This window comes from Mytilus californianus, unplaced genomic scaffold (assembly GCF_021869535.1).
Source record: "Mytilus californianus isolate M0D057914Y unplaced genomic scaffold, xbMytCali1.0.p SCAF_2, whole genome shotgun sequence".
NCBI lineage: Eukaryota > Metazoa > Mollusca > Bivalvia > Mytilida > Mytilidae > Mytilus > Mytilus californianus.
In genome coordinates this window covers 64,396,877-64,423,337 of record NW_026262668.1, presented here as the reverse complement: position 1 = coordinate 64,423,337, position 26,461 = coordinate 64,396,877, and the positions used below count along the sequence as shown (strand labels likewise).

Sequence of the window (26,461 nt, the reverse complement as noted above, 5' to 3'; positions counted from 1 at the left end):
GAACAATTTATTATCAGGTTTTTGATTGTACCAAGTGTACTGGTAAGAGGAACAGACAATTTAGTAGTGGAACAATGGCTTGAAGACGAAATGAATCTATATTTGTAAGGTGTTTTGTGTAGCTTCGGAAGCCAATACATAGTTGGGACTTTCATTGTATTTGGTTCTGCTTGTAAAGCGGTAGCTAAAAATTTATGTTTTTTACATATGTCGTTTTCTGAAAATGGAGTCAGTTGGAATGTTGGTGAATTGGTGATTTCTTTTTTCAGAATGTCTTCTAATATATATTATATTCAACAATACCTAACGAGATTACATTTTTATATTGTTCTTCCTGGAGTTTGTGATAACAGTTTTTGAAGAAAATCTTCATGATAAAAATAAACAGTATAGGACAACCTCACTTTTTTAACGGTGACTTGGTGCGATCATTTCACGTTTTCGCCTGAAAATTGGTAAAAGATAAAACGCAAAACCGCAAAATGAAAACCATTCCGCGATTCCAGTTTGGTGGATTTATATTTCAGCAGACTGTCGATGGTCCAATGGATTCTTATTGTGCACCACTACTGGCAGACTTGTTTTTGTACTCATCTGAACCCAAATTCATACATAACCTTCACAAAGACAAAATGAAAAAGCATCTTGCAAATTTCTTTACTTCACTTTCAGATATATTTATGTTGTGTCACTCTACCAGATTTCAATGAATGCTTACATCTCACATACCCATGTGAACCTGAGTTTAAGGATATTTTGACCATTTCCTCGATATTGACTGTGTACAAAACTTTGAATTTGTCGAAATACTAAGGATTTTCAACCACAGGCATAAATTACCTTAGCTACATTCGACTAAACCTTTCATATGTTTTCCTCTTATAGTTGATGTGTTTCCTTCGGATTTAGTTTGTAACCCGGATTTGTTTTCTCTCAATCGATTTATGACTTTCGAACAGCGGTATACTACTGTTGCCCTTATTTGTTCTTCAATGATCTCAAACTTTGTACTTTATTTGGCCTTTTCAACTTTTTGATTCGAGCGTCACTGATGAGTCTTTTGTAGAAGAAACACGCATCTGACGTACATAATTTAAATCCTGGTATATATAATGAGTTTATTGACATAGATGGACGACTTCAAATTATAATCTATGACAAACGTGATTATTTAAACGTTACATTCGCGCAAGTTCACATTAACAGGGAGTTGCTCCTTACATAAAAACTGCTCCAACAGAATTATGAGGAAGAACGACTGAAACCGACACTATATATGTTTTCAGTCACCACCATGAATAGGTTGGCCAATACGATGTGTCGGTGTCTTAACTCTCCATGTTCTTAGAATTTAAGATACCAGTATAGTCGTCTGATCTGTTATTTTACCGGTTGTGTCCTATACCCGATTGTGACATTTTAACTGAGTGTGAAATCGCATGAGGATGATGCATGCACTACAGGAGACGTTAACCCGTTCGACGCACATGTCTCTCAATTTTTGTTTGTTTCCTTCATTTTTCTCTTCCTAATCGATTTACAAGATTTGCATGTTTCTCAGTTTTTGTTTGTTTCCTTGATTTTTCTCTTCCTTATCAATTTACAAGATTTGCACATCGGTAATACTGTCGCCTTGATTTAGCCTTCGCGTTATGATATACATCAAAGGTGAAAACTTGAATTAACTGCATCTGGCCATTATACCTTTCCTTTCTTAAATTGTTTCATCAACCATTTCTTTCGAACGTTTGTTTTTAAATGGATCGCTATTTGCTTATTCATAGTAGCACAAATTAATTACATAATAAATACACAAAAACGAACACATTATAAGTATTTCCGTAACATAAATTGATTCAAAAATATTTGTCACATATGAAGCGGGATCATTTCACCCTTCTGGAGGACCAGTGGTCACCCCAGGTTTGTGTTGCAAATCGAGTTGCTAAGTCTTTAATTTTCAATGTAGTGTTTTATGTGTTGCTATTTGTCTTTTAGTCGGTTTTCTTTTTTTTTTGCCATGGCGTTATCAGTTTGTCTTAAACGTATGGGTGTTGAATGTCCCCTAGGTATCTTTCTTCTTATTTTTAGCACAGGATAACAAAATAAGTTTGATAAAGTTTTAACAGTACCAGGTTTTCTTGTTCTGTAATGCTACTGGTAAAGTTGATTTTTTTCTATGGATTGTTTTTGTGGTGCATTGTCTGGTGTACTATTGGTCTAAAACTGACCTAGATCGCTAAAACTAATTTATGTAACATAACCAGTTGGTATTGTTCTATTCTTTGTCAGGAATCTCGTCTTTGTCTCATTAAATATGTTGTCTATTTATGAATACTATCTATCCCATCTGTTGAATTCTTGAGCTCAAAAAGTAAATTGACATTCTACGGTTTTAACGCTTTCTGTGCAATTTGGAGACTTGAACATTGTTGAAGGTTGTATGATGATCATATATATCTATTTTTGCAAGTTTGTGACATTGATCCGGTGCACCATATTTTTGAGGTTATTTAAATAGACAGACAAAATATTACAGTCAGTCCTTATAATTTAATTCTAAATTCCATTTTTTAAGAAGAAAATCATGAAAAAACGTTGATGACGACACGGTCACATGAAAAAATATGTCTATGAGCTGATAGACAAAAAACCATCAGCCAATCAGCAGAAGTGTTACATTCAAAATTATGTTATTATCAAATATTCGGCCTGATGTTGGTGGTACTTTCACCGTTCGTATACCAGAAGGAAAATTGCGTTTTTTCATTCGTTGTATTGTCACTGTTTCAGACGTTGTAAAAAATAATCGTATTGCGAACTATTTTTACAATGGTCTAGATCAATCTGTCTGTCAATATTGCGTATGTTGTCTACTAAAAAAGAAAAACTAAATAAGCCGATGTAAAATTTGATTTGACTCTTATATAAGTCCTTACCTTTCCATCTTTAATAATAGGTGTTTCATACGTCCTTCCTCCTGATAACCCTACAGGCCACATTGATAATTTTTTGGTGTATCGCATCTGCAGATGAGTTTAAAAAAACAAATAGACAAACTAAAAACTGTTTTACAATCGTTAATTGTTAAAAATCAATAAAAAAAACCATACAGACTTATACTTTAAACAAGTTGCTTTCTTTAAAAAAAGAAAAGCAATACGTGAATCCGAGACCGCTGACTGGTAACCAAAAAAATGTTGCTGAATTTGTTTTTTGGCTTTAGATTTGAAATAATTGACTGAATAGAATAATATACCGATGATGTTAAAACACCTTTATTGAAGATATGTAATTGTGTGTAGATTCTTACACGAGTCAATTAAAAGCGATATTGTACTTTCGTTGGAAATAGAGAAATGTATACAGCTACTGTATGAATTTACCTTTTAAGGCTTGACTATTTTATTTATTACTTGGAAGTGTACATCAGTTTTTCTTCGTGTTTAATATACATACAAAGTCCCAATCATATTGCAATTCTTAGTTTCTGCAAACTGAATGTTTAAAGCAAATTGCACAGACCAATCGCAATGTAAATTTAAGCACTCAGTTTGCTAAAATAATCTGGATGCATTTATTTCGTCTGTCATATCTTCATATTTTGTTTCCTTGATGGCTTCAAATATTTCTTATACACATTATTAAAGCTCTCATCTGTACTCACGGTAAATGTTGTATAGAGAAATGGAAAGTCCAATTTCCATTTGAAGTGTAACTCTGTGGCATGCAACTTATAACAATGCTTCGTATTTTAGTTTTGATAGTAACACACCAGCTACATTGGGACCTCTTATAAACTGACAATTATTTCGGTCTATAAAATCATCTCACATTTTAAGGATTTCTTTAATCAGTCCAAGTATTCTATGGGAAAAACTTAGTTCTAATGAAGATCTATAAATACATGAATATGCTCTCAAAGAAATCAATTAATATAAAAAAAGATTTGTATCCTATGTAGATATATAAATGTTTTTAGATACTAGGATTAAAATGTTGTACGCCAGACTTTTGTTTACAAAGACTCATCAGTGACGCTTGAATAAAAAAAATGTTAAAAAGGCCAAATAAAGTACAAAGTTGAAGAGCATTGAAGACCCAAAATTTCGAAACAAAGGTTTTGCCAAATACATCTATTAAAGGTAATCTATTTATTCCTTGGGACGAAAATCCTTAGTATTTTGAAAATTTGAAAAAGAAAAAAGAAACAGCTAGAGGTCAGAATACCTTAACTTATGTTATCATACTTCACGTCAAAATGCCAGATTTTGATTGGATATATAATTTACTCTATCCCGTGGCTCAGCGAGAAACAATTTTTTGAATGTCACCCTCTCGTGTAGATCAATCGAAAATCGATAATTTAAAGGACAATGAATTGAATTTACGTGAATAAATTAAAGATGATACTCAAGGTCTACGTTTTGGCCTCAGAAGAACTTTTTTTATAGACTGTCAAAATATAAAAAAAATGTCTTGATTCACTTCTATTATTTTTCTAATTACTGTTACGTTGTTGTGTACGTGACGTCATAGTTAATTACTTTCAATTCAAAATTTAACCGTAAAAGACAATAATGATTGAACATTCAGTATAATAGATTAAATAGCACATAACTGAGAGGGTGATAGAGCAGATGGGTACCCCTCGAAAAAGCATTGTCAACCTTGGCTTCGCCTCAGTTGACAATGTTTTCTCGGGGAAACAATCTGCTCTATCACCCTCTCAACTATGTGCTATTTATATAATGACCATGATTCAACGTCACATTTCCAGCTCAAACTGCCGTGTCCTGAATTTAGATAATGCGAAAATTCACAGTCCGCGAGTAAAATTGATATCTATACCGTAAATTGGGAAATTTTGGCGTCGGGATATTTTGGCGGTTTTCTCTCGAAAGGCATGTGTTTTATTTTGGTGTGTGTAATTTTGGTACTTCGTCCAATTGATATGTTTAATTTTGGAACAATAGTAGTGAGCAAGCTCATTCATATTTGCTTTTATTTACCCATTTCTTGACAAAATATCATTGAATATCTCAAACTAGAAACACGACAAAGTTAACTTAATGAAGGAATCGGATACGGATGCAATTGTAAAAATTCCGTATATCGTGGTTTAAAGCTGAAAGAAAATTTGAAATAAAATCTTTAACATTAAAATTACTTTTTAAATAGATTATTCATTTTTTACAAATATCATATGAAATAAATTGTAATCATCATCTTTTGACGATCAAGGATTTAAATTTTAATCTCGATGCCTCTGACAGTACATGTTAATTAATTGAAGATAAAGGATTACAAGCAGTTTTGATATTCTAATTACCAATAACGGCGTCTAATCAGCAATAACATGGCATATTTATGACATGTGTGACTAAAAATTCATGTTGTGTTTTCTTAACAAATTCAGAAAATTGACAATTAAGTAAAAATTGTATAGTGTTGTTGTCAAATTATACCAGGTATTTATTTGCAGATTTGGCTATGTATAGAATTGTAGGAAATATACGGAAGATATAATAACATAAAATATTTTCCCCAACAATTAACATAACGATATTGTCGTACCGGTACGTACGTTTCAATTTTTAGTGTTTGCTTTATTTTCGTGTGTTTAATTTTGGCACTTTCATTGGGGGCACCAAATAAACCAAAATACAACTACAACCAAAATAACCCAATTTACGGTTTATGCATCTGGTTTTCTTGCGCAGCGTAAGAAAAAGTAAGTGGAAAGCATACGCACTGATACTCTGGATTACAATACGCATTTGCGTCATCACGTATATTAATTCTAGGATCAAATCTAATGCTAGTTGAATTCGGATGTCTAACTACCTACCTCAAGTGTTTTGACTCCGGATTCATGGCCATTTAATCCGAAATCTGTGTGAACGCAAACCGACGTTGTGTCGTGTGAACAGGGTGTAATATAATGAAAATAAATCAAGACGGGTGTATGATAGCTAGTCAACACAATGAATACTAGGGGCGGATCCAGCCATTTTTAAAAGGGGGGTTCCAACCATATGTCCCCATTCAAAAGCATTGATCGTCAAGAAAGGGGGGGTTCCAACCCCCGGAACCTCCCCCCCCCCCCCCCCCCCCCCCCCCCCGGATCCGACACTGAATACACAATTTTCGAAATCGCACCGTATTGAAAAGATTAAGATGTTATGAGGTTAAACTATTAAAAACAAAACAAAAAGAATTGAAATTGAATTAACATACATTCCTGTTAATGAATCATTTCCGAAAATTAAAAAAAAATGATATCAATAAAAACAAACGTCAAGTAATTACTGATGGACAATTTATTTATTAAATCAATCTCTTCTTCAAGTCTGACTTTCTATTATATGAATATGTTGCTATATAAAATATAATCAGAGACTTATAAAACCATATACATTGTATACTAAAAACGAAATTGAATAATTAACGTAGTAATTAAATGATTATTGTAAAATATTGAATAGGTTTTTTATGAGATGCAAGGATTTAAAATCGTTGTGAAGTATTTTTTTCATTCACTACAGCTTAAATTTAACTTATGTGTACGCATCCCTGATAGTTGGTGTTAATATGTTGCAAATAATTTTCATAAGTGTATTTCCTGTTCAGAAATGCCGGACATAATATAACATTATACATTATATTCTATTAATGAAAATTTAGTTTCAGTTTAAACTTAATAATGTTAAAGAATATTTTCTTGGGCTGTTAGTGTATTTTAATGAACTTAAATATTTTGACAGAAATATTGTTTTGTTTAATTATAATTATGCTTTCCGACCTAAGATACATATTTATAACAGATATATCGTTTTGTTAATTTTCTTCTTGCTTTCCGACATTTGCCCTGGCTGTGATTGAAGTAAATAATGTCATGTGGTAAACGTTAAGAAATAATCAGTTTAATATGAGACATAATATATTAGTATACTATTCCCAGATTTATTGTCACAATGCACAATAGCACGTTGTATTAAATACTACACACAGAACGCACATAGGGGCCGTCTCATGAATTAAATAATTGCGTTATCATTATACTTGATATTTAATAAACATTCTGATTATGTCGCATTATTAAAACGCATATGTTCTACCAAAAGGCAAGTAGGTGGCAATATATAAATGATTTTTTATTGCAATCGAGTCTTTATTTTTTTAATTTTCCGATCTACAAATGAACTTCGATTGTTGAACTATACAATGTCACGTGGTAATCTATCCATAGAGGACTGTATCAAAGACATAAACAACTTCATGTATAAATGATCGAAAATTTTCGAGACGTTCCGAGAATCTTGTTTCCGAGGATGTCGAATGGCCCATAAAAGCTTCCAAAACTCGCTAATATATAAGCGTGAACCCCTCAGGGTTCACGCAAAAAGATAAACTGTATTGAGACAGTTATTCATTCCTAATTTGGTTGGAACAGCTGACAAAATGGGGAGGACATTCCCTTGAATTCATTTCACACTAGGACCAGATTTTAAAAATTCAATCTTTTTTATAAAATTCTAGGTATCACAGTCTCATCTGTGTTCCTGGAGTTTCATTCTATATTTCAGCGTATTTATGATCATTGAGCCAGGTAGTAAGTGTCTTATGATAGCTTAAAACTTGCATTTTGTTGGAATTTGACAAATATGTATTATTTTTTTTAACAAAAGATGTATGAGAGGCGCGTTCTTATCCATAACCAAAGCTCTTATAAGTAGAAAAATGTATTGTTTTTTTTTTCAGATACACATTTATTCATATTTAACTACAGTGTTCCTCAACGCCGCAGTATTGTATTGAAGGGGTGACGTTTCAAATAATAATTCCCCCAACTCCACCCACCCCATCCCCACATTTTGATGTCCAAAGTCATAAACATCGCCTGTACTATTTAAGTTATATTTTAATGCATTTATGCTTTTGGAATTTGTTGTTGTTGTCAGTTATTCAATAATCCCTCTAAAAAGATGCCAATTTTTTTTTAACTAATAGCGATTTAAAGCTTGTTAAAAAAAAAAAAATATTCTCAAGATCTTATAGCTTGACCTTTATGTTCTAAACTATTTATGTGAACAAAATCCAAAACCTTCGTTTACGTAAAAGCTATTTTGCCACGTCCATATTACTTTAGGATATCTGTGAATGTAGACAATGCAATTTCCCATAGGAACTCCTTTTACGGCTAAAACTGTGCCACTTTTACTATGAAGTTTCGTACAAAAATTATATCCTAAAATGGAAAGTTCATATGCACTACAATTTTTTAAAAGGTCAAAATATAGGTCTGTGTGGCATATTTTTAACATTTATATGCCCGAACTTCTAAGAGTTTAAACTTATACTAAAATCCTGTACTACCCCTCCCTTCACTTTGGGTCTTCCTCAGAATTCAATTTGACAGCTATCCATGTGTATTTATATTGGTAACATTCCCAAGTATGTCTCTATGAGGTGAAACATAAAGATCATATCTGGGAACCTGTAAAAAATCTATGAATATCATATATCTCCCCAAAAGAGGCGTGATTTGTGAAACAGCCGTATTTACAAAGTGCAACCTATAAATCATCATCTATTACCAGATCGTTGACTGATAAACATAATTGAAATATACCTGTAGTACCATCATTACAAATCATTTTTCAATATATCAAAATCATAAAATCATAATAGAATAGATGTGCTAAATTACAATTATATGATATTCGTTTTAAATGAAAGAATTGTATTAATCTTTATTGCAAAAGCTTAACATGCTATGGCAAAATTAACAACATATATTACATACTAGTAATATAAAACATTGATAGGGAGCAGAGAATAATAATCAAATATTATGACAAATTTAAATTGATGACACTATATGCGATCTAATATTCCATGCAGTTTTTATATAATTTGATAGTGAGAGACTTACTAAACGCTTGAAGTATATGCAAAAATTTATGAATAATAGGCCAAGAACAATAATACTTTGGTAAAAATTGTGTTCACACAGTTTTGATATTTCAACAATCTCTATATCTCTTGCAAATACTAATAGAGAGGTATGTTAACCAACACATAATGATACAAAATTATGATAAACAGTTGCGTTCGACTGGTCAATTCACCAATGTCCATGGTTGACCTTTAAAATGAAACAAGTTCTTTCTATATTTAATGCTGAAACCGCATAAGATATGAAGTTTAGATTTTTTTTTCAATAACACTGAGTCAGCAAAGGAATCAAAAATCAGATATATCTGCAAGGACACAATTGGAAGATTTTTGTTTTCAGAAATATAATGAAGATTTGTATTGCGATAAAACACACCGCGAAACGGCTGGATATATGGCTTATACCAGAAAATTAATGATTTATAACTTCACAACCTAAACCCGGCTACTTAATATACCTTTGCAAAGCCTACTAGTATTATCTCCACTTAACATTTTTTTTGCTTTATATGTCATTCTTTTACGTGGTTCACCTTTTCTTGAAAATATCATTCATTTATCATTATCCACCAAATGGATTTAATTTACCAGTAATGTAATTATAGTACATATAAGGAAAATGAATATGCAATTATCTTTAAACTTTATACTTAAAAGATATCGACTTTGACGCAAGTATGTACATTTGTAACATTGAAGTGATGATTTAACATAGCATTCAAGTTAAAAGTTAGTATCTGAAATAACTGCAAACTGTTAACAAATAATTCAAAAGGGGAAATATTCCCGGAGATTTATACTACAGGTAGTTAAAAGTAGAAAAAAGTCGATGAAACTATGTGAAATTCGAATATTAAAAATTGTAAATTATATACTTTTAAGTTTTTTAACAAATTGAACATACATCCCTTTGAATGGAATTGTCATTGTCAATTAAACTTGTCTGTTGGAAAACATTTTTGACATATTATTGTAAATTGTAGACATATCTTATTGTTGTTTTCCTTGAAGGACATTTTACAAAACAGAGCATATCTATTCTTCATTTTATATAATACTTTGGAATTTAATGCTAGGGACAATGTAACTGAGAGGGGAAAGAGGATCATTCAATCTCATTCAAAGTCGAAAATTAAATGACAACGCCATGGCTAAAAAAGAAAAGACCAACATACAAACAATAGTACACAAAACACAACATAGAAAACTAAAGACTGAGCAACACGAACCCCACCAAATCTGGGGATGATCTCAGGTGCTCCGGAAGGATAAGCAGATCCTGCTCCACATGTGGCACACGTCGTGTTGCTCATGTTAGTATAAACCCGGTAATGAGTATAATTCGATAGCTCACATTCGGGAAAAAGCGGGGACAGGATTGTCGTTACGACATTAGGATCATATTCGCTATTAACTGTGAAACGGATATTCCATTACGACCATTCAACCAACTCGTGATGGCGTCCGTAAAAAATACGAAGGGATTATTTCAACTTCACCTCTTGGAACTCTTGGTTTAATAGCTTCCTTGTGAGCAGCAACCCCCTATCAAGAAAATCATGATAGGAAATACAAGCCCTGGAATATCGTATCAACTGGGAGCTATATACTCCGTATGCAGGCGCTGCTGGAATGTTGCTACATAGAAATGGAAAGTTCACAATTGGGAAGCTGAAATCGTCTTATGTCGTAAAGTTTTGTTTTCAACTGACCCTCATTGTCAATTTCTAGATGTAAGTCAAGATATGAGGCAGACTTAACTGTATTTGTGTTGTATCCTTTATCTCAAGTTCGATGGGATATAAGCGTTCAACATGGTCACCAAATTTTGAATTATTTAGTGAGAGAACATCATCTATATAGCGGAAAGTGAAGTTAAAGAATAATGCTAACTTCTTACTTTCTTCCTAAGAAGTTCCTGTATGACGTCAACCTTATATGAATAAAGGAACAAGTCGGTAAGAAGAGGGGCACAGTTTGTTCCCATGGGAATGCCGATTGTTTGTTGAAAAAAACGTCTTCCAAACGTAACAAATATGTTGTCAATTAAGAAATCAAGCATCTTGATAATGTCAGTTTCAGAGAATTTTTTGTTGGAATCAGAGTGATTTTTTACAAAGTATGCGTTATGCCTCCCTAAGACAAGATACTTATCTACGTTGGCCATTATTTTTATGAAACAAAGCAGGACCAACTCTTTCAATTTTTCTTTTATTTTTTAATGGGGAATACTTGTGTGTAAAGTGTATGAAAGTCAAATGTTTTAATACTATTGCAAGATGAAAGAGTCTTAGATTGTTTGTACTCTGAAAGATCTTTGGAATTAAGTATGACTGTTTTCCCCGAGTGTGAATTTGCATTGCTATTTGACGTGTTTCGGTATTTATACATCCAACATTCATGTGTTTAGTTATGATTTTTCGTTTGTAATTCTGGTTGTTAATTGTGTTATGTCTTATCGTTTGTGGTTTGAATTCTATTTTTATTTTCTACATGTATGTAAAAGTTCAGATACTAGTAATTAATCAGCTAGTTCATTTATGTGATTTTTAGTTTAAAGCTACTATATGCACATGATATATTTGTTTTTACAGTTTAGATTTAGAACAAAAACCGGTTAGAAAATACAAAAAATTAATACTCCATTACTAACACAATCCTATATTAATATCCTTGTAATGGTTAGAAAATACATAAAATAACACCATTACAAACTTATTCCCAATTAAATATTCTAGTGGTGGCGTAAATTTTTAGAAATTTACCTGTGACGTCTTTTTTTGTGGCGTTGATACATTCGTGTGACGCACAGTTCATAATTCTATTGTGGTGTAAATGGGAGATGTCCATTGTTATACTGTGGTTTACATGTTGTAATGTACTATTATATTATCTATTTATGTATGTCTCTGTTCTGAGTGTTCTTGCGTTTAGTTGTAATGTATTCCTGTCACGTAATGTTGTCATTTTAGCGGTATGTTTAACATTATCATATAAGCGGGAGGTTCAGCTAGCCAGAAAACCAGGTTCAACCCACCATTTTTCTTAAAATGTCCTTTACCAAGTCAGGAATATGGCAGTTGTTATCAAAAAGTTATGTTGGCGTTTGTTTTTGTAGCAGCTTAGTGTTTATGTTGTTCCGTTGTTTTCCTCTTATAGTTGATGTGTTTCCCTCGGTTTTGGTTTGTGACCCGGATTTGTTTTAGTTAAATCGATTCATGACTATTGAACAGCGGTATACTACTGTTGTCTTTAGTAAATATCCACATCTGATTCACGCCATCTCTAGAATAGGTAGTTTCACAATAACTTTGAAGCTCGGCTTTGATTGCTGATGAAATTGATGTTAATAATTTAGAAAGAGGTTTCGTAGAGCACTTGGAAGACCCAGCAATATACCGTTGTTTGTAAGGACACTTATGTAGTTTAGGTTTCCAATACAGGGATGGGAGATCCAGTTCTTCATCTTTGATTGAAATTCCAAAGGAACATAGAACAGACCTATGATTACCCAGGATTTAGTAAGTGTCGTGGGGGTATATGTTGAGTTTAAAAGTAAATTGTTAATACCTAATTCATTTATCAAGCAGTTTATGTAATGTGATTATACACAAAAATGTTGTTTGGGACTTTATCTGCGGGGACAAAATATTTGTCATGGAGGTAGGACAAGTGTTTTGCAACATTTAGGTCTTTAAAGATTGATGTAGCATGTAGTATCTAAATGTTTGTATGAATACATTTGGGACAATAGTTTTTTTACATAAATTGATAAACGCTAAATAAGTTTTTTTCAATTTCCTACACGAGGACATTTGAAGGTACACGCAACTGAACATGACATTTTATCTTGGAATTCGTATTTTTGTAAGAATCAAAATCAATGCATTCAAGTTAGTCTACTTTATTTAAACTAGTCATATCCTTGATATAATTAACGGTGTAATATAATTTTTGACATTTTTAACTTTTATGACTGTTTGTTTTGCTCACACGTTGTTGTTAATATAATTGAATTCTATGTGACTGTCATACAAGTGGGAGGTTAAGCTAGCTATAAAACCAGGTTTAATCCACCATTTTCTACATAAAGAAATGCCTGTACCAAGTCAGGAATATGATAGTTGTTTTCCATTCGTTTAATGTGTTTGATCTTTTAATTTTGCCATTTGATAAGGAACTTTCCGTTTTGAATTTTAGTTGGAGTTCGGTATTTTATTTTTGTTATTTTACTTTTATATAATTATTTCATACATACCTGTTCAAATATTTCGAGACTATACGTATTGTCGTCATCAGCAAAATATATCACAGCCGGAATACTTGGATTGTGATTGGCCATTATCAAATCCAAAGCTGCATTCCTCTGATCAGCACCTTTTATGTGATTCTTTGTCGTGTTTCTTTTTGTTTGAGCAAAATAGGTAAATGATAAACCAGTTGATTGAAAAAGTTCCTGCGTTTTTAAATTAATAACTTCGAAATCTTCTACAATAATCCAGTGTAATTGTTTAACCAGTCGCAGGGTGTTTGCCATACGTGTAAGTTCAGCTTTTTGAACTAGTCTGTAATATGTTGGTGTGATAATGAAAATAATTGGAATATCGTGATTGTCTGCTATGTCGAGTGAAAGCAAATGTGACCCGCTAAGTCTTCTACCTAGTGCCCCGTTTAGTCTTCTACCTAGTGTACCTAAGAGATAAATGAATTCTTTTAACTTTCCTGGTAGTACATTCAAGTTGACAAGTTGACTTCCTGAAAATAAATTTGTTTCTTAAAACCCATAAGGCAAAACAACAGTATTTATTGTGATTGCAGGTAAACTTCTTCGTAAAATTAAAATACAGTACCGGGTTATATTGACCAATCATTCTAACAAACACTTGGGTACACTTACTTTTTCCTTAAGTTTCGCATGACTTTGTGCTGAGTGTTCTTGCTTTTGTTTGTACTGTAATCCTGTCACGTAGTGTTGTCATTTTAGCGGTATTTTTAACATTGCCATATAAGCGGGAAGTTTGGCTAGCCATAAAACCAGGTTCAACCCACCATTTTTTTAAAATGTCCTGTGCCAAGTCAGGAATATGGCAGTTGTTATCAGACAGTCCGGTTCTATGTATGTTGGCGTTTGCTTTTGTTGTAGGTCAGTGTTTCTGTTGTTCTGTTGATTTCCTCTTATAGCTGATGTGTTTCCCTCGGTTTTAGTTTGTTACCCGGATTTGTTTTTGCTTAATCGAATTATGACTATTGAACAGCGGTATACTACTGTTGTCTTTATTTGTTGAAGAGTTTTCAAATGTAAAATGTGAAACGTAATAGACGAAGATTGAAGATCAGAACGTCGTTTAAAATATGAGTATTGGTTTTATTTCTATGAGCATGTTTGGAAATCACATAACGAGAAATTGTATCTGAAATTTAAGTTGAGGAAAGATACATGTTGTTATAATTCCTGAAATAGATCGCATAGAACCGAGGAACTCAAAGTTAAATATTATTCTTTGGCTGCGTTAAATGAGCATGACTTTGTGTACCTTCATCCGGAACAATCATGGCCAAAGGTTAAAGTGACCAAAATGGGATTTTCACGCATCATATTTACGGAATTGATTTAAGAGATTTGTTGAGCTTCCAAAAATTTGCTCTGTCAACCAATGAGACAATAATCTAATTACTAAAAGAGCATGAAAACATTAAGTGATGATAATAAATATTTGATTTTCAATTAGGGATCGTAATGAAATAATGCGAATAAAATTAACGATTTTCAAGAGCTATTCACATGACATGGAGTCATCTTTACGTTGGTTATCCTTTTTTGATATGTTAAATGGGTAGACAGTTTTAGCAAAGTAGAAATCATTCTGATCAGAAATCTTGCGTTCAAGCAGTATTTATTCCCCACGGAAATGGTTTACATGTAGAAAAAACGCATATCATCTCCTACAGGTTGCACTTTGTAAATACAGCTGTTTCTCAAACCACGCCTCTTTTGGGGAGATATAGAATATTCATAGATAATTAATTTTGTTTAAATACTGGTTCCCAGTTATGATCTCTAGGTTTCATCTCATAGAGACATAACTTGGGAATGTTACCAGTAAATATACATATGCATATTGTCTATATAGAAATCTGTGGTAATCCTACAGTCAAGGTAGGGATAGTTAAGAAATTTAGTGTTAGTTTAAACTCTTAGAAGTTCGGGGCATATAAACGTTGAAAATATGCCGCACAGCCCTATATTTTGACCTTTGAAACAATTGTAGTGCATGTGAACTTTCTATTCTAGGATATGATTTTTTTCAAAACTTTCAAAAGCCGTAAAAGGAGTTCCTATGGGAAATTGCATTGTCAATATTTACAGAAATGCAACCTACAACGGGACAACATACATTTCTGCTTGTTATAGAGCATAGGTTTCGACGGACAAAATCGGCTTAAATACTAGAAAAACTGTAAATATTCTTATTACGGCACGAACAAGAAAGCGTTTGACTTCATAATGTTTCTTCATTCCATATTGTTTTTTGTGTGTTTTTTTTTTGTATTTGTTTTGTTTGCGTTTTTACCATGTATACAATGACGTGCATTGTAAGATTATACAAATCATTGAAGTTATTTTTAATAGTTTTGGGGATATGGGTAGGTAGAATTAATTGAGATCATACCCTCCGCGGCCTTGCTATTATGGAGGAATGGCGATTTTATGCATTAACCAAATACAACTTTGGAAAATTAAGACTAGAAATAAAGGTACAGTATTAGCTGTAAGAGAGTAACATAAAATCTTTGATTCATCAAGATTATAGCTGAACTTTCGAGTCCCAATAGAAAATATCTCCAGTCCAATTGTTGGTCCTTAACCCGGAAATAACTTCAAGTTGAAGTCATTATGATAATATTTATTCTAATGGATGAATTGATGTAGCACTGATATGGTTTCTGTTTTGAACTAACACTGGTATCAATGTTTTATTGATATTTTATTTTAACTGCAGTTAAGTTAAGTGTCATTAAAGACATTTCTTATGATAGAATTTATCATTTAAAAAGACTGATAACATTTTACAGATACGAGGTTTTTTTGTTAGAGAGCTGTCTTTCGTTAGATTTTATTATCATATTTGTACTTTTTCTGTAAATTTAGTAGCTTATAATAATTGCCCCTATTATGCTTTACCTAATAATTCAAGATTACATTTTCTGGTTTTGACCTGTGTTTGGTATATGTTTGTTATGTTTTACTCATAACTTAATGTCGGGGAGTTTACTGTAGTTTTTATTAGAGTTCTTCGAATGAACTACCTATTGTCTACACTTTTCGTTATTATGATCCAATTCAATGCTTTGACTTTCGGCCTCTTATACCTGTCCGTTTTTATAAAAATTGTATTATAATTTTAAGAAACGGAAAATTTACGAAACACCTCTCCAATCCTCGAATATTCATGTGCTTAAAGAACTATATTTCTGACATAAATTTCACTGCCGCTAATCGAAATTCACCCTCGAAAATAAGAATTTTTCACAATTGCATTATTAGGGGAAATGCCTCTGCAGCTAGATTATTCAACAAAAATGTACGACGATATCCCCTTTATTCTCGGGCAAGTCCAGAAAATGACAAACCTGCTCCAGATTATCCCTAGATATGTCTAAATATGTTAATAAATATGTATATGAAAACACACGTTTCACTAAGAATGCAAAATGATATATAATAGATGCTGTTAGTTTTCCTCCGTGAATGACCGATGGAAGTATATGTAAATATAGATAGTGTCTTTTAATGAGTTATTTGATAGCTATTGTAGATGATGATATGGTGGTTAATTACACTAAAAAAATTATATAAAAATAAAATCATTCATTAACATTCTTATTCAGTAATCACAGACTTTTTTAGCTTCACCTATATATTTGGTTCTTCTCGTGATGTGAAAAATAAAAAGCTTGCATCAAAAGCAATATGGTATTCCCATTTCATTTGCTTCTTTTAGAGTTTTGAACGACAACTCTAGCAATGTAAAAGATGTGCCTTATTTTCAATGCGATTATTTACTATTTTTAGAATTTTACTTAAATCAAAATTACCCGGAAAGAGGTTCAGATTTTTTCTTCATAAATTTTTACCTGAACTGACAACTTAGATTATTGGACGAACTACATGTTGATTGAATAATTATAGATGCTTATTCCACTACTTTATCGGATAAATTGTAATATTTATCCACTCTCGATGATTGCAATCATCGCAATTAAATAGAACATTTACCCTATATGGACTGGTAACTATGGTATCAATGGGGTATTTGTGAATGAATTTTTCTCTAATTCTTTATTGATTCTTGCTTTCCTCTAAATTTCCTATTGTGACGTCATGAAAAAAGGCGACCATGCCTGGTGACGTCACACCATGCCTGATGACGTCACACAGAAAGAACACATCTTTTTACAGATTATATGAAAAGAAGGATTAGGATTGTCTTAAGTTCGACTTGAATTATTAGAGAAACAGATTACACAACAAAATTTCGTGCAATACGATATATATCCACTCTCAACAGTTAAATTTTAAATATTTAAAATGCTCGGCGAGCCTCGCGTTTTAAATTTGAAAATTTAACTGTCTCGAGTGGATAAATATCGTATCACACTTGATGCAGTTGCCGAATCTATATATATACCAGTATACATTAGGTAGAATGATGATTAATTTTGATGTAAAATAACTTACTTGAGTGTTTTGTATATGAGAATGACCAAGTTATAACAGCAACTCCAGTTAGTATGCAAAACATCTTCAATGACCTTTTGATAACAAAAGTCGATATCTTTATGTTTTGAATCATTTTGGCATTTTTGTTCGAATATTATGTTTAAGTTTGTGTAACTGTCATCTTGCATCTATCAGTAAGTTGTAGAGTAGCTCAACATTATAAAATAACCTGAAAGGATAAATCGATATAAACGATTGTATACATAAATTGAAAAATGGAATTTTATCAATTTATGTTGATTTCACATAGAAAGAGATGTAATTGGTTAAAGAACACATGTCGCACCTATTTTTCGCTTTAGTACCAATCAATTATTTTTATTTTATTGTACATCGTCAGGAACTTTCCAGGCGGAATCCCATTTGAAATTAAACAAAAGAAATGAAACTCTTTATTAGAGAAGGTAAAAACGGCCAAGTTGGTGAATTTGAGTTGTTTACATCTGTTTCTATGGGATTTAAAAGATTAATGAATGTGCATAATTTAGAATTTTATGCATTTTATATATGTGTTTTTACATAAATTGTGGTATGGAGCTTCGAAATATTTGTTAACTCTTAAATTATAGACAAATGTTTACAAAACAGTTGATTGTGGTAGGTGCAAATACCGCATAAATTCCGCCGAAAAAAATTACAAAGAAAGATAACAGATTGATCCTTTTAAAGCATAAACTTGCATCTCTGCCCCCGGCGACCGTTTTTGGGGAAAAAATCCCCAAAATGGACAATAATTTCATCGAAAAGAGAAAGTCGAGTATATCTTTTTATGTTCTGGCGTGTTTGAGTTGACTATTCTGTCTTGAAAACGTATAAAAGAACAATATTTGATACATCATCTCGCTTCAGATTCTATTATTGTTTTATATATTTAGGCTATAGGTTGATATGATAACATTGAAAATTTACAGTACTGAAAAAGAAGATATATGGGTCAAGTGAAATACCTTTCTGATGAGAGTAGGTGTGTTCGAATAACAAATGTTTACCAAAAGTACTTGACGACATTCTTTACAAGAGGATCCTTTCATTTAAAAAAAATCATTGTGTGTGTGTGTGTTATCCGGGGTAATTAGTCTTCAACCTCTGAAAATTTTTAGTCTGCCCTTCCACGAAATATTTTTTAAAGAATTTTTAAAATATTTTTGAACTTTCGAAAATTCCCCTTGACAACCGATCAGACAATAGTTTCAATTTGACCAGATGCATAAAAGTATATTAAATGATGCCCAATAGCTAGTAGATAATTTTTTCTTTTAAAATACAACTAGCACATAAGGCACGTAATGATGCTATGTCGGTTTCCATGAGATAAATTGACAGCGCGTCATCAATATTATACAATGGCTTCCATTTTTACGATTATAAAAATTAGGTGGCGTAATGGGAGGATAATTTTGACGAAGAAGAATCCTGACTGTATCAATGTTGTATAAATGCCTGTCTTTATTCTTCCTATCTGTTGTTATACTATTTTGTCTTATAATTCTCGATAAAGTCATATATTAGTAAAAGTAATCAACAAAAAACATTATGAAGACATACTATAATATTTCGCTAAAATGAACAAATTAAATCAATTATTAACGTTAAGTGAGAGCTATTCTCTTTCTTGCACATTTCTAACAATTCTTATTCTCACGGATTATTCACAACTAGTATATAATATTTGCTTTTTAACATAACAATCTTGTTAATAGTTACATAGCTAGAAACTATTGCAATTTATGCTGTAATTGTTCTCTTTTAGCAGACAAAATGCGTTGACTTTATAATTTTATGTGATATACAGTCACTGAACGCTAAGCCTTAAGCCACACCAACTTCTGTAAAGTTCGTAATGAAGTGGACACACTTCCGCAAATCGTTCAATAACATAAACTCTTTTCTCCACATTTCGCCTACAGAAATTAAACAAATGATTTGTTTTGTTCATTACGTTCATCGTTTATTTTTGATACTAATATTCTATTCTGAAATCTATCGCACTCGTTTATCCGACTGGTTTCAACAGCACTTTTCTAGGATGAACCTTTTAAATAAATAAAATGCTAATACAAAATGAGTCTTCAATTGTTTAAGATTGCAGTATAGAGAGAACAAAAGTGTAATTCTAGACATAATAACAAAATTTTGCCTCGATTTTAAGTCTTATCGTTATATCGTTATTACGTCAAATAAATTCACTATTATTGTATATTTAATTAAAATGAAATCTTTGATTTTGTTATGCTTACAACAGAGTAAGCGAGTTAATGTAGATATGAATTTAAATCAGAATATATGTTATAAAGGTAACAAGATAGCATCAAATCCCTCTATTTCAACTACCATAGTCTCTCCCTAGTCGAAGAATTTCAAGATCAACTTTGAGAATGTTTAGACAATATTATTTTTACACCTCTTGTTTAATTAGTTCTTGTTTTTCCTATGAAAATCATGCATCGAATATTTCCCACTGGACATAAAGTAAGCAATAAGAATTTAATTGGAATGCACATTTACATTTTTCAAAATACTGATATGATATAAATTTTTTGGATCAAACAACGAAGAAACAGATTTGACGACATAGGGTCTTTATAGAAATTGGCTTATAGACAGTACCGTCCTAAGGCCATCAGTTAGCTGAAAATGTAAGAGAGTTGTGGCTAAAACGAGACCTTATAAACTCATCAAAGATACCAGGCTTATAATTTTGTACGCCAGACGCGCGTTTCGAGTTACAAAAGACTCGCTCAAATAAAAAAAGCTCAAAGATCAAATAAAGCACGAAGTTGAAGAGCTAAGGAAGAGAATAAGAGATCACCCGGGTCTAACTTTTAACAACATAGGGGAAGAAGCATCTATTTAAATGACTGTCGAGAACTCATGGATAAAACAAGTGTCGTCAAAAGAAACAAAATATCTATTTAACCCAATACTAGGATTTGGATTATACAATGACTCAATTGTATGTATAGTGAAGAAGCGAACATTGAAATCTGCAAAACAGCCTCTAACGAAAAAACTTTAGCTTTGAAAATTGACATTGAATGATTAGCATTTAGATTTTATTTTGGACTTAAACTGAACTGCAGCAGAGAAACCGAAAATAAGAACTTTAATGGCGAAATATAAATTTGTTTTAATATCTGATGACATAAACCTATAACCATTCAACACAAAACCAGGTTTTCACAACCGTACCAGAGGATTACTCCAAGTCTGTTTGAAGAGGTCAAAACACATATCAATATATCTTAACTAATTCCTATAACCACAGAGACCACATCGATACGCTGCATCTATTGTAGTTGCTAAGAAGCAGGGTAATTATGTCCGCCTATGCGTTGACTATCGACAATTAAACGTTAAACTGTCCTGAATGTGTTTCCATTACCACGGATATACGAATCTATAGACGTTTTTCATGGAGCAAAATATTTTAGCACATTAGATCACGCTAATGTCTTCATCAAATTGCCATGCATCCAGATGGCCAACATAAACTTCAGGTCACCATGCCGTTTGGCCAATTCAAATATACTAGAATGCCGTTTGGATTATGAAACATCCCAGGTAATGCAACTTATCTAATACGATTCCTTTTTTTATATATTTTATTTTGTATACCGACATGATTTCATGATATGCTCTAAAACAGTAGATGAAACTTATGACCGACTTAAAAAGGTATTAGAAAATTGAAAGATCATTGTCATCAATTGAAAGCATAGAAATGAAATGTCATTCACGAACAAGTCAAGAACTTGGGATGAATAATTTCTAGAGATGGCATTGCAACAGACCCGACCGAATAAGGTAAATTTGGTTTAGAAAAGGTCTGAACCAGTCACTTGCATTAATTTCTTGGATTTTCGAGGTGAGCTATAATCGTCGCCTTGTACCTCAATTTGTAAGCATTGCAAACCATCAGTATCACTTAGTTACGTTCTGCAACAAGATGAAAGACAAACAAAAATCAAATAAACACGAAAAAGAATCATGAGATAAATCTTGTACCACAGCATCTTGCACATTGAAGGAAAAGCTAACAACTTCACTAGTATTTGGCTTTGCTCGCTATAAGTCAGTGTTATTTAAAGAAACTGATACTAGTTGAGAATATTTAGGTTTGTTTTATTGCAAAGGCAGGATAAAGCCTTCGTGTTACCCATTATGAAAGTCGTACTCTTCAACCTAGTGAAAGTAATGATGTGAAATAAAGTTCTGCAAACTTGAACCTTCCATAGAATATTGAAATCGCAGTTATTAGATTTCGCATTTTTGTCAGAGGTCAAGGTTTCGAATTAGTAAACGCACGCTTAAATTTCTGAATTTACAGACCCAGAACAAGTAAAAACTACACGTTGATGAAAGACAAACACAATGTATTTCCGTCTCGTAAAATACGCTTACCATCTTCAGCATGCTGAAGAGGTTGACATACGACATCTGACTCTTGTTGCTGAAGTAGTTCTATGGAACGGAATATGTAAGGATGTGGTGCTTTTACGCATTTCTTGATCTTGAAATGCCATCTTTCTAGATTGTTGGCCGTCTTTGATTTTTCTGTTCTGTAATAGTTCCACAAATTCCGATTGCCTTCCACCCAATACTAAGTACCAATGTCTTATGAATGCCACAGCTGTGTACTTTGGCGCTCTGACATTACATAAGGTGGTTTTATCATTACTTGATGATATATTGTCATTACATGATATAGTTTATAAAGTACTTACAGAGGTTTTGATATGGTTATTGATGACTTGATATGGTTTTGTTATTACTTAATATGATTTCAACATCATTTAATGTGTCATTAGGCAATGTGGTTTTAGCATTACTTGATATGTGTATGGCTTCACGTAATGTAGAAGAGAGGAGAGGCGAAGGATACCAAAGGGACATTCAAACTCATAAGTCGAAAATAAACTGACAACGCCATGGCTAAAAAGAAAAAGACAAACAGACAAACAGCAGTACAAAAAACAACATAGAAAACCAAAGACTGAGCAACACGAACCCCACCAAAAGCTGGGGGTGATCTCAGGTGCTCCGGAGGGGTTAGCAGACCCTGCTCCATATGTAGCACCCGTCGTGTTGCTCATGTAAGTACAAACCCGGTGATATGTCTAATTCGGTAGGTCACATTTGGGGGAAGGGGACGAGATTGTAGTTACGACAATTGGAACATATCCGTCGTCATCTGTGAAAGTGTGTAGTTTTTTCATTACCTTATGTGGTTTTGTTATTTCGTGAATACGATTCGTCAAATCTTAATATAGCTAGATATTACATTAATTAATAAGACTTTACCACTTTTCAATGTTGTATAGACGTTACTCGATGTGGTTTTACATTAATATATGTAGGGTTCACTCTTTTGATAGGGCTTATATATTACTGAATGTCGATCCAAAATTTGACGATTTTACACTACGTGATGTGTTCGTTCCAGTTTTTTATGTTGTTTTGTCATTCTTTGATGTGTTTTTCTCATTTATTGATGTGATTATCCCATTACCTGATGAGGTAAAACCACGTGATCATTTTGGAAAATTTCTGTTTTTTATCCTTTTTCTTTGTCGTTTGTTTTTCATGTGTCTTTGCTAAAAGTGCATAGACCGCAGTTTTACCCGGTTTTTTCCTCATTTCTTTACGCTTTCGAGATATAAAGGGTAAAAAGGGGCCACATTTTCGTTTTCGATTTTTTAAAAAGTATTGACCATTACATTCTATTTACAAATAGATATATTCAGTATTTTGGGTAAAAAATATGGTTGACATGTGATTTTTGTCTTTGGATATTAATATATAATGTATGATGTAAGCCTGAACAATAACCATTCACGAATTAAAAATATTATATATTGATCTCTATTTTCTATGAGGAAAATACACTCCAGTTGCAAGTATTCCATGCAATATTTAGGTCGAGAACAAATCAACAATAAATCCGATGCTCAGTAAGTTCTACAAAATAAATAGACCGAAATGAAGGTTGGAAAATTAAGATTACCATTGGAAAGATTGATATGTTTGATAGGATAAGAAATCATAGTTTGCCTAGCATCGAGTCACAGGCCTACAGATTTAACGTCCCCATTCCGATCGAATATTGATTTTTAGATTATTGCTTCCATGGATAAACAGGTACAAATTCATAGAAATATAATACCGCAGTAAATGTAGAACGCTTAACATACATTTACCGTTATAGAAAAACAAATACTTACGAAGTCAATCGCGGCGTTCTGAGTTCAGATCTTTTGCATGAAAATGCTGACCGACTCAATTAGTAAACAATTTAAATTAATCGGTATTATAGTACTAACAAGCTTTTCATCCTGTAGTATTGGTTGACATTCGTTTTTTAAAAAGTATTCAAAAATGAATTTAATTCATTTTGCTTAATTCCCGCCAAAATCGTCTTTTTGGCGCCGTCTTTTGACGTCGTCAGTGCCCGATTATATCGTGAAAATATAATGGACCACTGACGTTCTACACAATTAACAAGTTTTGTGTGTAGAAGCCATAAATATCCCTTTGGCAGCAAGAAGGTTAAACAGTATGATTGAGTTCTGACTTCTATATTACGACAATTAATTTAGCCCCGACATTTATGGTGCCGTAACCAAAGGATTACATTGCAGATGGAGAAATATTGGGACTGGAAATAGAAGTCCAGCGACGAGATTTTTCTCTCTCGAAAATACGAGGAGGAGAAGGAAAAGGTAAACGCCGACTTTGACCGAGATGAACTGCTGGCAATAAACGATAGCCTTACGAATAAAAAAAAAATTGTTGGAAAAACTTAATGAACAGATATTGCAAGGAACGGATTCAGACGACGTTGAAAGTGAAATAGTAGATACAGATGAGTTTTCAAATAATTTCGAAATTAGGTTAAGACATTTTTGCAATTTCATACAAATTGGTCAAAACCCTGCACCACGTTCCAATGTAACTCAATATTCATATCAAGTACTCAACGTAGAAAGTCCTCCTTTCCGCCCAGCGAATGTTGATATTTTTTGAACACCGTTCTACGCCTTAACCGCCACTAAACCACAGATTAGCTACAATGAATTCAGTACAAGTCGCATCGATCCATGAATATCGCTAGTAATCATCGTTTACCCAAGCTATCGCTACCTAAGTTTATTGGCAACATTATATATCGGCAAACGTTTTGGAATTTGTACGCTTCTGCTGTTCATTTCAATCCTTCATTGACAAATATAGTGAAATTCAATTATCCAAAATCGCAACTTGAAAGCAAAGCGTTGAATACGGTAACAGGATTTGCGTTCACAAATGGAAATTACATGGAGGCTATAAAAGGTTCGGACAAACACATAGAATTACGGAAGTCTGTCTACAAGCACTTTTAGAAATTGAATAACCACGATACACCTTGTCCAGCTCAAGATTATATTATGATCGATATGAAGCCTACGTAAGAGGTTTAGATTCGCTATGAACAACCTGAGACGTCATATGGAACTTTATACTGGTACCGATTATCATGAAAAAGTTACCTAGCGAAATCAGACAACACTTAGCCAAGAAACACGGACCGTCGATTAAAAGATTTGAGAAGGCGCATACTGAATGAAATCCAAATTATGGAGGGGGACAAAATACAGGTACATATCTTAAGTCTTTAGGCCGTCAATTCGCAACCACATCTACATGTACATTTCACACAGGAACAAAATGACCGCGAGAAACACAGCACACAACGCGAAGGGCCAACCAAGAAATATAACGGAAAGACCCATGTGTTTTTTGTAAAGAAATACATGCACCAGCACACTGTATCAATGTAAGTGATCACAAAGCCCGCATTTCTATTGTTAAACGAGATAATTCATGCTTTAAATGCTTAGGAAATCACCACGCTAATGAGTGTAAATCAGAAAGAACGTGTCGTCACTGTGACATGAGACATCATTCATGTAGTTTCAGTAACCATGGTAACAGGGAAAGTTGAGCATTAATTCCAAGCAACACAGATATACAGAACAACAAAAGTTAAAATCAATCTTTATCTATCAATCTTATAAATGACACTGAAAAAGAAGTAGACACGAACATATTACATTCTTCGACACAGATGCGCACAAATGCGCTACTGAAATCGGTAGTGGCTCCTGTATGGTCAGGAAATACATATATGGATACTAATTTTTATTTGATCAGGGTGCACAAAGATCTTTTTAACAGATAACCTAGCAAAAAAGTTAAATTTGAAAACTGAAGGAGTTGAAGTTGTACACATGTCAGCGTTTGGAAACGCAACATTGGAAACGCAACACAAACACGAGAAAACTATGCAACACCACCGTATATGTCGAAGGAGAAAATCGTCGTAAATTTCCGATTGAAGTTCTTATTGTTCCTACTATAGCAGTTCCACATGTGTGTGGCTATACATTTCTTATTAGTAGAACGTTGTAACATAATGTCAATTTGTGATTTTCAGACATATCTCTGAATGATTCTCTAACGTATTGATTCTCATTATTAACTTCAGTGGTCGATAGAATTGGTCGCTAGCTTGATTGGTCGCTAGCTTGAGTCTGGTGTCGAACTGAAAAAAACTTTTACAAACATTTCATATTTGAAAATGAGAATTAAAAAAAATAATCTAGAATTGCGTTTTTAAAGTCCGTCAGTGTATGTTATATACCACAAACAATAAAGTCAACTCTAAAACGGTATCTGGAT

The 26,461-nt window shown here is 32.8% G+C and overlaps 1 protein-coding gene across 2 annotated transcripts in view; it reads right to left on the bottom strand.

Annotated features, from left to right (window-relative positions):
• Nucleotides 1–26,461, bottom strand: part of LOC127730235 (galactosylgalactosylxylosylprotein 3-beta-glucuronosyltransferase 2-like) — a 53,642-nt gene that overhangs the window by 3,902 nt on the left and 23,279 nt on the right. Inside the window, exons 2-4 of one of the 2 annotated variants that reach the window (XM_052238527.1) lie at nucleotides 17,702–17,912; nucleotides 13,220–13,716; nucleotides 2,940–3,026 (exon numbers count right to left, since the gene is read on the bottom strand). In XM_052238527.1, the coding sequence (XP_052094487.1) occupies nucleotides 2,940–3,026; nucleotides 13,220–13,716; nucleotides 17,702–17,816 (699 nt within the window). In that variant the 5' untranslated portion in view covers nucleotides 17,817–17,912. The remainder of the gene's footprint in view (nucleotides 1–2,939; nucleotides 3,027–13,219; nucleotides 13,717–17,701; nucleotides 17,913–26,461) is intronic. The other variant, XM_052238528.1, reaches the window with a different exon arrangement.